This window comes from Saccopteryx bilineata, chromosome 10 (genome assembly GCF_036850765.1).
Source record: "Saccopteryx bilineata isolate mSacBil1 chromosome 10, mSacBil1_pri_phased_curated, whole genome shotgun sequence".
In the NCBI taxonomy this organism is placed as follows: Eukaryota; Metazoa; Chordata; class Mammalia; order Chiroptera; family Emballonuridae; genus Saccopteryx; species Saccopteryx bilineata.
Genome location: NC_089499.1, coordinates 15,243,040 through 15,260,015, shown reverse-complemented (window position 1 = coordinate 15,260,015; position 16,976 = coordinate 15,243,040). Strand labels below are relative to the sequence as shown.

General features: G+C 51.6%; 1 protein-coding gene across 2 annotated transcripts in view; it reads right to left on the bottom strand.

The window, feature by feature from the left end:
• TRANK1 (tetratricopeptide repeat and ankyrin repeat containing 1) overlaps positions 1 to 16,976 on the bottom strand; it is a 112,444-nt gene that overhangs the window by 2,089 nt on the left and 93,379 nt on the right. For both annotated transcript variants that reach the window (XM_066244744.1, XM_066244745.1), the window contains 5 exons: positions 13,287 to 13,390; positions 13,052 to 13,184; positions 8,063 to 8,208; positions 1,904 to 4,956; positions 601 to 699 (listed from right to left, as the gene is read on the bottom strand). In XM_066244744.1, coding sequence (XP_066100841.1) covers positions 601 to 699; positions 1,904 to 4,956; positions 8,063 to 8,208; positions 13,052 to 13,184; positions 13,287 to 13,390 — 3,535 coding nt within the window. The remainder of the gene's footprint in view (positions 1 to 600; positions 700 to 1,903; positions 4,957 to 8,062; positions 8,209 to 13,051; positions 13,185 to 13,286; positions 13,391 to 16,976) is intronic.

Below are 16,976 nucleotides of genomic sequence, written 5' to 3'. Positions count from 1 at the left end.
GAGATCGGGCTGAGACGGGGCAGGCGTTGCAAGGGAGACGACCTTCCAAATGGAACAGAACTCGGCAAGATAATCCCGACCATCGGGGAGAAAGCTGACTCATTACGCCTTCTCATGCTCTGTAGGAAGGTGCATGCATGCAAGGTGCCCCAATGATTTTGCTTGTTTTGTTCACAAATCGTCTGTTTTATATCCCCAAGCCCAGAACAGGGCTGATCCATACGAAACAATGAATAATCACTAACTTCCATGCAAACACATTTATCAGGCAGTGGCCGGGCAATACTTTGTGAATCTTTGGGCATCACTGTTTTGAGTACGAGTAACGGCTGAACATCATTGATAAAAAAAAAAACTCTTGCGCAGCAAAAGGGGTTTTTGAAAAAGCCCCTGAGGTGAGCCCAGCCTGAGGCCCTCACAGTCAGAAGGGAGCAACTCAGGTCCCATGAGGCTACCAATCTGACTCAGCGGGCGGGGCTCCTCGACACAGAGGGGTCACTGCTGACGTCACAGGCAGCCCTGCTTCAGGTGGCCCTGGGAGCCAGCAGAACCAAGGACCCTGGGACCCAAAGCACTGTCCTGGGATAAAGGACTCCTTACCTTCCTCCTTCAAATGGAGCTCTGTTTTCTTCAGACACTCCCTCGCCTCCTTGACCAACGGGACCAGAACGCTGACCAGCCGAGTCATCGCCTCCTCCGCTATGGGAACCAAAGAACAAGGGCTCGGAGTTGAAGGGGGCCACCTCCCAGGAGCTTGTCTCTGTGCTTCCCCTGAAGAGAATGACAGGGTAGGGACCCAAAGCCTCCTTCTGCCGCCCACAGCATAAGGGACAACTGAATGCCAGCCTGACGCCATCACTGCGCCTGTGGAGACTGCAGAGAGGCATGCCTGTCAAGGGAGCTTTGTTCTAAGTGTCACTGAACCTTGAACGGCAGTGTCCGAATTACAGAATGATTCCAAAATATGCAATCTCGCTAATTTTACACGTAACATAACTTCCACTCAGTTGCTAAGAAGGAATTCATAAGGAAGTTAGAGGAAATCTGGTTCAAAGGCCACATTAGAATTCTGATCATTAAAGGCTCACCCTGGGTACGGTGTAAGAACCCTCCTAAAAGGCAGAGGCCAGCTACGCACCTCCAGATCTGAGTCGGTACAGAGCGGGTGCTCAAGAAATGATCACTGAGCCCTGGCCGGCTGGCTCAGCGGTAGAGCTTCAGCCCAGAGTGTGGAAATCCCAGGATCGATTCCCGGCCAGGGCACACAGGAGAAGCGCCCATCTGCTTCTCCACCCCTCCCCCTCTCCTTCCTCTCTGTCTCTCCCCCTCCCGCAGCCAGGGCTCCATTGGAGCAAAGTTGGCCCAGCACTGAGGATGGCTCCTTGGCCTCTGCCTCAGGTGCTAGAATGGCTCCAGCAGCAGCGGAGTGATGCCCAGATGGGCAGAGAATCACCCCCTGGTGGGCATGCCTGGTGGATCCCAGTCAGGTTCATACGGGAGTCTGTCTACTTCCCAGCTTCTAACTTAGGGAAAATTAAAAAAAAAAAAAAGAAATGATTACTGAATGAACAAATCAGAAGCTCAAAGAGCTTCCTCAAGCCTTTTAACATGCTCCCCTCTACGTCTCCACAGAACTAGCTAGCCGGCCCTTTTCTTGTCTGTAGTAGTGCGAGGGGAACTATCCTGGCCCAAGATAATCAGGAAGTCTCGATAGGGGAAAGAGTGGTCCAAACTATGTGGCTTGGCTCTAATTTGAGAACACACAGTTCTCGCTTGTATTTCTGCCAATGCCAAGCTCCATCTCCCCAGGTCAGACCTGGGCACAAAGGGCTTGACCGTGACGCGGCTTCTCAAAGCCCAGGTTCTAACCCCACCCAGGCCCCCGTTTCCAAGGGCCCCTTACCTCCAGCCCAGGCCTTCTGCCTGTAGAGGTCCTCCACGGCATCCGAAATCTTCCTGATGTTCTCCTGGACCTTCCCCTGCAGCATGTGGCTGTGCTCTTTGGAGCCCAGGTGACTGCGAATCCACACGCTCTGCTCGATGTCCTGCACCACCTGCCTGCCTTCGTCAATGGCCGGGTCCACCTTCTCATGGAAAAACGTGGAGTACTTCTGGTAGGCCACCTGCTGCCTCTGGTGGCTCTCTAGGCGGATGTGATGCTCGTAAGACTCGCTGTTCCTCTCCCGGCCTTCCTTGTCGACCAGCTCAGCCCCGGCCAGGGCGGCAGCCTCTGAAATCTCTCCCTCAAAGTCCTTACTGGGGCTGAAATAGTTCTCAGGCCCCCGGATGAACTTCACTCCACACAGGTCGCACTGGGTCCTGTCAATGTCGGCCTTTTTGAAGATGCCGGTGCCGGGCTCCCTGGTCTCCTCCCTGGAGCACCCGGGCTGGGCGCTCACCCTTCTCCGCCAGCTGACGCACAGGGACACCACCAGGCAGGCTCTCTTCAGCTTCCGCTGGATGGACGCCTTCCGCTGCTTCTGGAACAGGATGGTGGCGAGGAGGTGGTCCCGGTCTTCCAAGGCCAGCTCGTCCGTCTCGTCCTGACCAAACTCATACTCGGGTTCGGCAAAATAGTCCACGGGCTGCACACACTGCAGGCGGTTGAGCTTGACCTCCTCGTGATACAGGCCGCGGATCAGGACCCCCTTGGCGTACACGTTGCTGTCCCACCGCCAGTGGCAGTCCACCAGGTACTCCTCATCCCGCTCGAAGAGCAGGTCCTGCAGCGCCTCGGCCACGGACTTCACGCTGTCCGCGTTCAACACCCGCTCCACCACCCTGCGGAGCCGCGCGGGCACCTGGTTCGGGCAGTCCATGCTCATCAGCTGCAGCCTCGCCTCGATCTCCTGGAAGTGGTGGCACAGAAAGGCTTTGCAGACCGGCTGCAGGAACTCCTCGGCGTTCACCAGCATCACCAAGCACAGCACCAGGGTGCGCTCCGCCTCGCCGGAGACCACGTAGGCTATGTCACCGAAGGCGTCGAGCAGGACGTTGAAGTTCACGTTCTCGTAGCCGCAGAGCACCTTGACGAGGTAGGAGAGGTGGAAGCGGAAAGCCTGGACGGCTCTGGTCACGTCCTTCGGTTTGTACTCCTGGATGATGGAGAACACGTCCCCGTGCTCCTTGTCCTTCTTGCTGAACAGAAACTCCCAGTAGTGCAGGAGCGCCAGGTAGCTCTTGGGGAGGCACAGGATGGCGCTCTTGCGGAGGCGGGCCAGCACCACCCCGCAGTGGATGAACTGGAACTCCAGCAGGGCCACCGTGTTCCCAATGCTGGGGATGAGCGGCTCTTTGCACCTCTTGACAAGGACGTTCATGAAACGGAAAAAGAGCCTCTTGCAGTTCTCGGGGTTCCTGGACACGTAGAACTGGTCGATGCAGTTCTCCAGGAGCCGGATGAAGCACACATGGGTCTTCTCGGTGCTCTCGTCTTCCTTGTTGGGCGCCAGCATGCCGTACTTCCCTTCGATTCCTTTCACCCGGCTGCCTCTCATGCGGCCCCGGTCCTCTTTCTCGGACTCCAGAGCTCTGAGCTCCCTGTGGTAGTCGTCTTCCTCCTGGTGCAGCAGCTTGCCAAACTCCTCCGGGTAGTTGGAAGACAGCAGGAAAGCCTGCATGGCGCTCAGCCACAGGTCTGTGGACTCCCGGCGGTTTCGCGCCCTTTCGTTTTGAAACAGAAAATAGATGTACTCTTTCAGGGCGAGCCTGTACGAGCGGAAGGATTTGTAACTCGGTTTGAGGATCTCTTTGCAGGCCATGGGGTTTTCCGACAGCACGCGCTGGTGGAAATGCTTAGGGAAGAGGACGTTCAGGAAGGATTTGCAATGGCCGTACACATCGGCGGACAAAATATAATCAATTCTTTCAAGTTCTTCAGCTAAGACTTTTGGGAATACTTTTTTGGCTTCCAAAAGCAACCCACTGATCGCCACCTGGTGCATTTGCGACTGAACCAAACACCTGGCCTCACAACGCCGCAGGGGCCTGTGGAAATCTTCACAGTTCTCGTCCTCACACGGCAAGCCGACAATGAACTTCATGCAGACGCCTGGGTAGGTCTTCTCGTGCAGGTTCTGCGTGATCTGACACAGCCGGCTCAAGAGGTGCTTGTTGAGGGCTAGGTTCACTTGGTCAGTCATTATCAAGAAATGGTCTTTTGTTTTCTTCTCCCTCAAGTTCAAATCCAGGTCAAAAATTATTTCTAATATGGGCCCAGGATCGTTCTGAGCTATCTGGCAATACTTGGCATCCACTTGTGAAATTCCAAAAAACTCAAAGCAAGACTTGACCATTTCCTTCTCGGCGTTGTTGTTCACTCTCTTGAGGGCCCTGACCAGATTGAGGAGGACTTCCAAGCCCCCAGAAGCCAGGGCAAGAACCTTCTGAGGGTCAGCGTCACACTGGCTAGTGGCTTCGTAGAGGGCTTCCACGACACCAGCCGAGTGGTTGAGCGTGTCAAACTTGAAGAAGGCATCCTTGAGCTTCTGAAAGTCTTTCAGAATCACCCCCAGCAGGTACTGGGCCTCGGCAATGCCGGACAGCTGATTGGTCTGATAGCAGAGATCGAGGGCTTCTCTCAGAATGGTCTTGGTATGCTCCACATCCAGGCTCCTGGCCACATTGAGGCGGGCGGCCTCCAGCAGACACGAGGCCTGGAAGTCCTTGTCGGCAGTGAGCCTGGCAGCCTCCAGGAGGAAGCCGTGTTGCTTCATCAGCAGGGCGGCCTCCTCCCTCCGACCCTCCCTGTCCAGCAGGTCCGCGGCTTCCGCCAGCCGCTTCCGAGACTTCAGGAACACCAGCTGGTCATCCACGTCCAGCTTCGAGAGGACCGCCATCATCTCCTTGATCTTATTTGCACTCAGGTACTTGGCTGCAGCTTCCAAGTAAAACTGGCTGGCTGAATAGGAGAGCTTGGCTATGGGCAGGGCCTTGGCCCGTACCATTTCTTCATACCTGCAATGACAGACGACCCCAATGATGGCTCATTATCACACAACAGATAGAAAATTTCCTCCAGAACACAGCACAGAGACACTTAAAATAAAATTTCCGCTTGCGGATATAAATTACAAAACGGGGCCTTGACTTATCCAGCTTCTTTATAAACGCGTCTTTACAATGGCAAAATTACTTCATCATTCCCCAAAGGAACCGAGCATTCACGTGTTTAACTAGTAAAATACAGTCAGAGCTGCAACCTAGGTAAGTGCAAGCTAAGTTTAAAAGTGAGTCTTTAGGGCAAAAATTGTGCGCAGCCGAAATTATCCTTGAGAAAATAAATCCCTTCAACATTCATAAAAGCATGATCATCCTTTTGGGTCTACAACCCGTTCAGTTTGACACGTGCTTGAGAGAGGAAGGAGGCGAGGGCTGTTCACACCAGCGACTACGATAGTCTTCCTCTGGTTAGCCAGCCTGGGATGTCTGTCTCCACCAGGGAGGTCTGCATGGGGCTGAGTTAGTGTGAAATCAAAGAAGTTCTGAAGGGCTCCCCTTTGCTCTGCTGATCAAAGCTGGCATATATCCCAAAGTTGTTATATATCATGGCATTGGAACAAATTCAATAAAGCACGCTTACTTTTGAGCTCCCCCGGGCAAAATACATTTCCTGACAACTAGAAGTGCCCAGGGACCTTATGATGCCCCAGGTGTTCCTGCAAACATCAGATTTCCTATCACCACAGCCAGCTCCCCAACTCCCCTCCCCCGTGAAGGGGCGAAGATCCAGATAAAGGAAGGGAATCTACTTCTTCTTTGAGCACTGGTTGATGGGGTAGGGAGTGTTTTTAGCAGGTTTAAGGAGCTACCTAGATATTTTCTTTTCAAATCTAAAATGCCCTCAATGTATTCAGGGTTAGGCCATTGAGCAAAAGAATTCTATATCCACTATGCATGATGTTCATGGGACACTCAGATAAATCTAGTAAGAGGTTCTGGTTACTCAGACAACACTCAGATATGAACTCAATGTATCACTGAAAACTCAGTTGCATGCCTCAATAAAGCTGAAAAAAATAAACAAGGTAATCAGAAACTGAAAAGAAAAATGTTTCTGGGGAAAATCTACGATTATTCAATGCTCTTCTGCAAAAATGAGAAGAGAAGGTTAAATAAATAATTGAAAGTACTGTATTAAAAAAAGCAACTCTCAATCAGTTTTGTCATATGAACTTACAAGGGCATCAGCCTGGTCCATTACTCACAACACTACTGCATAGCACCCTGATAACTGGGTACCCTATAAATGTCACAGCTGGTACCCTGTTATGAATGGGTAGTCTGCAAACCCCCAAATTCCTATGTTGAAGCCTTAATCCCCAGGGTGACTGTATTTGGAGACCGACCTTCAAGGAAAGAATTAGGATTAAATGAGGTCATGAGGGCGGAGTCCTAATAGGATAGGATTAATATCCTTATAAGAGGAGACACCCGAGAGTGAGTGCACTCCCCTCCCCCTCCCTCCATGTGGAAGGACCAAAGAAAAGGCACACGAGGACAGGCGAGAAAGCAGGTCATCTTACAAGCCAGGAAGAGCACTCTCACCAGTCACCCAGCTGGCCAAAGCCTTGATCCTGGACCTCTAGCCTTCAAAACTATGAGAAAATAAATTTCTATTGTTTAAGCCACCCGATCTATGGCATTTCTGTTTCAGCATCCTGAGCTAATGCACACCCATTTTGAGCATATCCATAATGGCATCAAAGAACTCGATTAAAGGAATATGCTCTATTACCAACCATGGCACTGGACACCTGCTTCTTCCATTCCAGAAATAAAACTCAAGTTTTTTATCTAGGTACTGGTTATGCAAGTGTATCTAGTGTGAAAATTATATGCACTTTTCTTGAATATAGTTTACACTTTAATAAAGGCAAAATTAAAAATTAAAAACTAACCCTGGCTGGTTGGCTCAGTGGTAGAGCATTGGCCTGGCGTGTGGAAGTCCTGGGTTTGATTCCCGGCCAGGGCACACAGGAGAAGCGCCCATCTGCTTCTCCACCCCTCCCCCTCTCCCTTCTCTCTGTCTCTCTCTTCCCCTCCCGCAGCCAAGGCTCCATTGGAGCAAAGTTGGCCTAGGTGCTGAGGATGGCTCCATGGCCTTAGCCTCAGGCGCTAGAATGGCTCAGGCTGTAACAGAGCAATGCCTCAGATGGGCAGAGCATAGCCACCTAGTGGGCATACTGGGTGAATCCCAGTCAGGCGCATGTGAGAGTCTGTCTCTCTGCCTCCCTACTTCTCACTTTAGAAAAATATATATATAAAAAATTAAAACCTAAAGTTTGAGCATCTTTTATTGTCAGTTATGTCCATTTTGTCATATGTATAATTTGTTAAAAAGCAAAGAAGATACAAAACCAACCCATAAGTCTACTTTCCCAAGAGCTGAGAGGGGACTCAAACTCCTGCTGAGCAGAAATGCAGAATAACAGACTCTAATTCTGTCTCAGCTCACCAGAGAGACTGCCCGGGGGCATCAAGCACACGCTGGTTCTAGATCCCTTGTCAACATTTAACCCCACCCTTCTCCACTTCCCCATTGGAGTATCAACTAGGCTGGAGGCTCTAGGAGGCCTCCACTGGGTCATGTATGAAATGTATGTGTCCTACAACGGAGGGTATGTGTACACTCCTATCATGCATGTATCTGTAAGTACATCGCTGAGCATCTACCAGTAGATCACCACAGAGCAAACTCCCAACTGCCCTCCAATGCTCTTACCTTTACCCAGCCACACATTAGCAAAACCATCAACTCAGCAGGCAAAGGTGAGAAGAGGACAGAACCATCATTAAGCACAAAACTGCTGTGCATTTTACATACACACTCGTCACATCTTCTTCGGCCCCTTCTCTCCATGACACTGTGTCAAAGTGTATAAAGAGAGTGCAGAACACAAGTAAGTCCTGCTCTCAGGAGCTCCTGACCCAGCACCAAGGCCACCGCTCAAGTGGAAGAAGGGCAACGTGGTCAAGGCAGTGTAGAAGAACAGGATAACACTGTCCAGGGCTGGCTGCCCCTGAGAGGAGGGGGAGGAGAGGGAAAGATAAAACCACCTACTTCTCCACGGCGATAGCAGCTTCTTCGTAAAGCTCCTCCTGGCAGTACATTTTGAGCGCTAGATCAAATTCCTGGATCTGCTCAAAGCATCTGAAAGCGTCTTGGTAGCACTGGCTTCGCTTGTAGAAATGGGCAGCATCTCTTATCTAAGACAGAGTAAAACATTTCCCTCTGAGAGTCTTCAGAACATAACTTTTTATCTTAAAAATAAACCAACACCTTCAATAATAAGGAGGATGGTCATATGTCTTGCTCTTTGTTAGAATCCAGGGACGAACACTAGAAAACAGGTAATGTGAGGAAAATGAATTCTCTATAGGGAGAAAATAAAGTTAAATCCCAACCTCACACCACGCACCATACACAAGTTTAAGCTCCAGATGGGTTAGAGGTCTAAATGTGAAAGCTGTTGGAGGAAAACATGAGACTATGTGCTAACTTCAGCAGTAATGAAGGTCTTCTTTCAACAAAACCCCAAACACACCAACTTCTGAGGGGAATTGTTGGATTTGATATCATCAGAACCGTTGAACAAAGGACACGTGCAACACAGTTAATGGAGAGAAAGCAAACTAACATCTAGATTTGTATCGTCCCACTTATCTTTCTGTGAAGACAGAAATGTCCCATATTCGTGCTACCTGATATGGTGGCCGCTCACCACCTGTGAACAGTCAGCACAGGAAGTGTGGGTAGTGCAACCGGGGACTAAATTTTTTATTTCATTTCATTCAAATCCCTCTGCATTGCCACAGGCGGCTAGTGGCTTCGGTGGTAGAGTAGGCAGGTCTAGAACATAAAATGGATTTCTGCCACCACACGCCAAAAAGACGCTCCTAAAGACACCACAGGAAACCGGGCCAAGGGTATCAACCGGCGAGCCACGTTTGGGGAAAATGAAAGAACGAACAAACGAATGACGAGGCTCAGCCTCACGCACAGCCAGAGATACAAGTTAAAACCACAGTGAGATCCGTCCACCCATCAGGTTTGCAAAAATCAGAAAGTCGGTACCCACTGAACGTGGCCAAGAATGTAGGGCACACGGAGCACGTGGGCACAGAGTGGCAGGACCGTGCTGGAAGGCTCTCCCCGTCACTCAGGGATGTTAAGTATGATATATGCACCCCTGGGGCCAGCAAGTCTATTTCCAGCACGACCCTGCCTGGTCTCACAGAACTGGAGTACCCGCCAGGAGCGGGCGGCAACGTGGGTGTCCACCACTAGGGAAACGAGTAAGGAACGTAGTGGATGCCTGAGGTGGGACACCATCGGCGACCAGGAACCTGGCAGACATGATGCCACCGCAGGCGGTGGAAAAAGTGAAACACACCACAGTGGGCTACTTACTGTGTTTCCTCATGTATAAGATGCACCCTTTTTCAAGAAATTTGGGGTCTAAAAACTGGGTGCGTCTGATACAGCAGATACATATTTATATTTTTTTTACTTGCATTTGCCGCTTTTTCGCACTTGTTTTTGCGCTCATTATTGAAGACAGTGATTCATCATCAGACACAGATGAGGACAAGCTAATGGATGGGAGTTTTGACAGCGATGAGGAGTTGTACAAATATTATGATGAATAAAACTTGAGTTCAATAACTTTATGTAATACTTTTTTTTTTTTTTTCAAATTTCAGGCCCCCAAATTAAGGTGTGTCTTATACATGAGGAAATATAGTAGATAAGCTTAAAATACCTGTATGTACAGAAAAGCTGCTGCGCATCCTTCCATTACGCACGCACACTGGGACATGTATTACATGCAGTGGGCTGGCTCCCAATGAGAAGAGGATGGGAACGGAGACACAGTGAAGAGGAAGAGGAGGAACAGAAGAGCACGCACTGAGTGTGGCTTTACATGACCGGCATGGGTGGGCATTCTCCACTCCTCTTCCTCTCACACTTCCCATCCGGCCCATCAGTCCATCCTGTCTGCCCGGATCCCCCAACACTTTCCAGATATGACCCCTTCCTGCAGCCTCCCCCGCCACCACCGTGGCAGTCCACGCCACAAGTCTCAGCATCAGCCACAGCCAGACCCTCCTGACAGTTCTGCTTCTTCTCTTGCTGCCTACAGAACTCTTGACAGAGCGTCCGAATAATCAGCCTCCTGTCTGTCCTCCAAACCACACCTCGCACTGGCCCCCACCACAGCTGAACAAAGTGCAGACCCTCCCGGGGCTACGAGACCTACAAGAACTATGCCTGCCCCTCTCTCTTGCTCCTTTCACCATTTCTACCCCGCCCACTCTGCTCTGGTCAAAGGGCTTCCTCGCCTACAGGCTCCCACTGGAGGCCTTTTGCCTGTGGGAATCGTTGGCCTGCCATGCCCCTCTGGGAGTTGTTCTCACCATCTCTGCTCATAAGGCAGCTCCCTGACTGCCCCCTCGGAAACCGCGACACCCAACACCCTGTCTCCTCTGCCTGGCCCTGGTCACCGCAGACGCCCACCTAACACCTCTCCCACACCAGCCAGGGAGGCTCTGCAGAGGCAGATGTCCCTGCCCGGCCGCCTGCTGCCTGCTGAGCACCCACGGTGCCTGGCCCGCCGAAGGGATCCGGGGGCCTGATGAGTGTTTACCTTCATAGCTCTACTTGCTGCACCTGAGGTCCAGACAGCAAACAAAATCAGCAAAATAAAACAGAATACAGATGCCAGGCCCTCTTAGCTGATTTTAGTTCATGAGGCGAGCTACACCAGGGGCCCAATACACACAGGATTCAGGTGTGAGGTCCTCCACGTCCAGAGACCTCACCGACTGGGGAGCATAGACTCATCCTGGCACATCCACACAGACCCAGAGCCAGGACATCTACCCGCCATCCCGTTCTCCCCTGGACAATGCCGACTAGTCGGGGGAAATTCCCGAGTGGGAGTGAGGGCCCCACCAGGTGCCAAGTGTGCACCCGGCTGGAAAGAGAAGAGGGGGGTGGCCCTGACAGGCAGCTCCCCACTGGGCCAGCTCTGCTCCCTACAGAGGTCCCGCGCCATCCAGAGCACGGGCTTTGAGAGGTTGCCAGGGAAACCAACACTGCTCTCTGGAGAGAGGCAGGAAGCCAGGGAGGCAGAGGAATCCCTGAAGGAAAGCTTACCCTCCCATGGCCCCTCACAGTACTTCTTGGGGGGGGGCAGCACACATGTGGGGACAGGGAATGGGGAGGAGATTCCCCTTAAGGGTTTTCACAGATGCTCCTGCATCCTGGTCAGTTTGAGTCAGGCTGGTTAGTTTGAGGGGATGATGCCATAGAGGCCTGAAGCTGGCTGAGGGTCAAATCCTCTTCCGGGGAGGGGTCTGAGCAAAAGTCCCGGGGGGGGCGGGGCTTGGAGCTCCCAGAATGTGCCGCACAAGCCTTTAGGAGGGAAGGAGAGAGGGAGGGAGGGAGGGAAGGAGAGAGGGAGGGGGGCCTGAGGGGGCAGGGCACTCTGAGCGCACTGCAGGCCTGGGGAAGGGGACGCGGGCTGTACCTATGGCCTCCTGTCCCCCGCCAGCCACCCCACTTTCAGAGGCAGCGATTGGCAGGCCGGGGAAGGCAGAAGAACAGAGGAGGACAGGGTCTCTGGCTCAGTCATGACAGGCACTGGCGGGCCACAAGGGGAAGCAACAGGCCTATAGTTGTCACTGCTTAGGGTCCAGGTGGGGGTGGCATTAGAGACCGAAGGGGGGGGGACTACGGAACATGGGGAGGTTGGAAACGATTCTAGTTCCAGGAGTCTTAGGACCCAGAACTCCCACCCACACTGAAATCCCTGTTCTGTCCCCACCTCCCACATCCTGAGAAGTCACATCCCATAACAAACATGGGCCAGGGCAGGCAGCTTCGGGGCCACACTGCCAACCTCCCCGTAGGTCCCTCCCACCCCACCCAATGCCCGGGGTGCACTGAGGACTCAGGAGTTACTACATTTCACATACAGACATGGGAAGCCACCTCCCTACTGGAGGGTCCTAGAGCCCATTGGGGGGAACGCAGAAGCCACAGCTGGGCGCAGCAGAGCCTGGCCGCTCAGACTCCCCGTGGTGAAGGACCAGAAGGTTCCACACGTCCATCCATCACAACTCAGACATCAAAATGAACTGTGTAATGTCCAGCACGGTGATTACAGATAATAATGTTGTCTTGACTATTTGAAAGTTGCTAAAGAGAGTAAATCCTAAAAGTTCTCATTACAAAAAAAAAAAATCATAACTATGTGTGGTGATGATATTCAACTTATTGTGATGATATTCTCACAACAGGTACATCTGTTAAAACACTGTGTTGTATACCTCAAACTAATACTGTGTTATGTGTCAATTTATAACTCAATAAAAAATGGCCACCACTTGGATGTTCCAGCAACGCTAAATCACTGTAACGTCTAACCGCCCACTTTCGTCTTCTGCATTATCCTGTTGCAGAGAGTTAACAGTGTGTGGCCCCCAGCCAGACTGTGTCCAACAGGCTTTCTGCAGTGATGGAAATGTCCCGTAACAAGGAGCACCTGAAATGTGGCTAGTGAGGCTAAGGAAACTTAATTTCCTTACATTAATACATTAACTTAAATTTTAAATTAAATAGCCACGTGTGGCTAGCGGCTGCCAGGATGATCGGTGCAGATCTAGAGCAATCATGGGGAACACAGGAAAAACGCCATGCAGATGCCAAGCCATTCCCCCTGGGTCGACCCTGGATGCGAACATAGAGAGAGAGAAGGCGGGAATGTTCCAAAGCACTCTTCCCTGCGATCTGAACATTTGGCCTCTCCGTGGTTAATACCAGGTCTCAAACATTCCCCCCGACATAAACACACACAACACAAGTGTCTTCGGAGCCATCGAACCACTTGTGCAAGTAGAGAAAGGCCAGCCCCGAAATAGACAGGGATGACTTCTCCCTCTGTGGAGAGCTGCAGCCCCTTCCTGAGGCAGCAGAGGCACGAGTCCCCCACTCCATCGGAGGGGAGCTCGGCTCTTCCAGGAGCAGCCGCAGGCCGGGCCGTACCTTCCCGAGCTTCTCGCACAGCTGGGCGGAGAGCTGGAACTCCTTGGCGTAGCTCAGACACTTAAGGGACAGCTTCGGCTCGTTGCATTCCAGATAGGTCTTAGCCAGTTCCAAGTACTCCATCTGCTTTTCCCTGGGGAGGGGGAAACAAAACAGTTTCCATGGGACGTTGACCCAACACCAGTATTATTTACCTGCCGATCAGAGCAAACCCCAAACGACCTGAGACTCTTACTTGGGGCTGACTTTCTTGGATTTCATGTTCAGGGCGGTGTTGTGGGCCAGCGCCAGTTTCTCCTTCTCAAATGCACCTCCTTTCTGGTAACACTTGGCTGCAACCTGGGAAAGGCAAAGGTTTTGATTCCCCACAAGGTGGTGGAGGCGACGAACAGACCCAGAGTTAGAGCATGCATCACATGTTTGCGCGGACAAAGCAGAGTCTCGCCCCAGCCCAACCCGAGGGGGCGCTGCAGGTAGGTGCTGGGAAGCTACGGAAAACGGCCTCCCAGGATAAAGCCCAAGAGTGTTACCCGCTCACACTTCACACTCACGGTGCCCCTGGAAGTGCCCAGAAGCCATGGGAAGGATACACAGTACATATTTTTACAGGCCACCATAATAACACCCTGTTAATCTTCCAACAGCCGTGCATGACCAGGCACACTGTTCTCCTGTATACAATAGCAACTTCAGAGCGATTAGCCCAAAGCCACCTGGTGGCTTTTCTGGGTTCAGCCCAGGCTCTGTCTGGTTGGTAACTACAACAGCTAGTGCGGTGTTGGTGGAACAGCTCAGTATACCTAGTGGGGGTGGAAATGGAGATAGAGACAGTGTCACAATACTTCCCAGAAGATAACCGACCAGACCCTTGGGACATGCAGGTCTGTGTCAACCAAACAGAAAGTGGGCAGACAAGTGTCACAAGGACACTTGCCAGCAGAAAGTTACTTTTCTCAAATAGGAATGCAGACACCATGTCTCCAGCATAGGCTACAAGGGCACAAAGTTCCCATACTGCCCAGCTTGTAAAAATTGGGTCTCAGTGAGGGCAAGGAAAGGATTGACTGGCACTTTGTTGATAAAATGGAACTAGATGGCATCTCTTCCCCTCAGGCTGTTTGCTGCAGCCTCTCTGGCCCCATAGACCTTTCATTCCCATGATCTGTGCCATGATCCTTCCCACCACAGGGCTTTTGCACATACTGTTCCTCTGACTCAGATGTTCTTCCATCCCTTCTCTGCCTGGTTAACCTCATTCATCCTATAGATCTCAGCTCAACACTCCCTTACTCAAAGCAGCTTTCCCTAGGAGCAGCTAGTCTCTCATTTATGACATCTGCAACAGCTGGGACAGTACGCTCTTCTGCATGACTGCCTTGGCCACCATCCTTTCCCCACAACACTAAGTAAGTGTTGGCCCCAGCTCAGTGGTCGGCAAACTCATTAGTCAACAGAACCAAATATCAACAGTACGATTAAAATTTCTTTTGAAAGCCCTTTTTTTTTTTTTTTTTTTTTTTTTGCATTTTTCTGAAGCTGGAAACAAGCAGCCAGACAGACTCCCGCATGTGCCCGACCGGGATCCACCCGGCATGCCCACCAGGGGGCGATGCTCTGTCCATCTGGTGCATTGCTCTGTTACGACCAGAGCCATCTAGCGCCTGAGGCAAAGGCCACAGAGCCATCCTCAGCGCCCGGGCCATCTTTGCTCCAATGGAGCCTTGGCTGCGGGAGGGGAAGAGAGAGACAGAGAGGAAGGAGAGGGGGAGGGGTGGAGAAGCAGATGGGCGCTTCTCCTGTGTGCCCTGGCCAGGAATCGAACCTGGGACTCCGGCACGCCAGGCTGACGCTCTACCACTGAGTCAATCGGCCAGGGCCGAAAGCCAGATTTTTTAAACTTAAGCTATATAGGTAGGTACATTGTTATTAACTTAATTAGGGTACTCTTAAGCTGGCCTTTGAGCCACACTCAAGGGGCCAAAGAGCCGCATGTGGCTCGCAAGCCGCGGTTTGTCAACCACTGCCCTAGCTTAATAGGAATCTGTTGAATGAATGAATCTCAAGCGGTTTCTATTTGTATAGTGGTTCTGAAACATTCACTGACATGCAGCCAAAACCTAAACAAACCACCTGAGCCCTGAAGTCCTTCAGCGGAGTCAAAATAAAGTCAGGTGGGAAAGCTTTTTATAACATTCTCATCTGTGCTGGCTACCCTAACAAGATTTTAGATGCAAACATTCAAAAGGCATTTTGAAAACGGTCAAGAATTGGAAATCCATGGGCATCACGTGTGGACAACACTGACCGTGTTCTAGGTGGTCCTCAGATGATGACAGTCTCGACATACAACGTTTCGAGTTTACGACACTCATCCCATAAAAACCTTTAAAAATGGAGTCATGACTGTGTTGGCTTACAACATTAGTGTGGTGCTTACAGACCACGTGGGCGAACTGGTTGGGTTGCGTGTGGCAGAAGAATGCACAGTATTCTTTTTCTGTGGCTTAGTTGTGGTTTTATGTTCTAGACTATGATTTTACAACTGTGTTAGGATAGGTAAGTGACTTAGACTAGGGTGTGTTTCGACTTACACCAAAATTCAGGTTAGGTCACTGTCATAGGAATGGAACTGAGTCAGAACCCGAGAACTCACTGTAAACGGAAAGACATTATACAGTTTTCCAATTCATAGCCATACCTGCTGCCTATACTACCCAGCCCTTCTCTCCCTGTCCCCCCTTTAAAGAAAAAAAAAATCTTGGTTTTATAACAATAGCCAGGCATTCAATATCTCTCTGCAGTTATACAAGGATGGGCAGTGAATCAAGTTTGGGGGCTGTGTCAGCTGCTGCAGCTAAATACTACATATTTATGGCAATACTTCCCCGACACGCCCAACAGTGCAAAATCTGTTTTCCCACCCCTTCAAAGTGATTCAAGGGCGGCCACGGCCGTTCCTTCTCCCTGCATCTGTCCACGCCCCTTTACCAAATAACCCTGCGACTTCTCCCACCAGAAAGCCTGCCTATTCCCTGCCCTTCCTGATCTGAGCTGTGACTGGCGTGGCCAGCAGGGCAGAGCGGAAGCAGCCCTGGGCCAGGTCCAAGGCCAGGCCTCCAGAGGCCTTCTGCTTCTGCTGCCCTCTTTGAAGGCTGCTCGGGCATCATGTGAACCAGTGAAGGGCATGTGATCCAGGAACCCCGTGCACCCGCATCACCTGAGCCGAGCACCAGCCAACCCCCAGCGGCCGCCTGCTCGCCAGCTAGCAGCTGCACTCAGACACGTGCGTCCCCCCCGCTGGGACTAGGATGACTCTGCTGGGTCAGCTTGGCCGACCCACAGGACTGCGAGTCACAGAGCTCATCTGTTTTAAGCCACTAAGTTTTGGGCTTGTTTGTTATGCAGGAAAAAGTGAACCCCCACTATGAGTTACTTACTGTAGACTTAAAACCATTTTCCCTGCCTGGAGACAAAACGCTCCTAAGAGCTGGGGAGAAGAAAACTCCTAGAATTCCTGCTCCAGGCATGTCAGAGGGAAGACATCTCCAGCAGTGGCTTCCGCTAAGTCCTGACCTGCGTTTCCACCGCCCCCGCCACTTCCCAGGACCTTCCCTCGGGTCCAGCTCTGAGGAATTCCAGTGAAAAGAGGGTCATTAAAGCGGCAGGACAAGCTCTTCAGAGAAATCTGTCTCAGGACGTTTGTTCAGGAGAGGCAAGAGAAACTGCAGGCGCTGTTCTGGTAACGTCTGCGGAGCTGGACCGGAGCCTCGCATGAGCCCGGAGGCTCGTGGGAAAGGCAACCGGAGCTCTGCCCAGAGCTCAGTGCCGGGCGCTCTCAGGGAGCACGGCCCGCGCCCACCAGCTCGGGCACTCCAGGTCAAAGCTAAGGGAAGCATGCCCGTGCCTGTGGTGGCCGACACCGCTG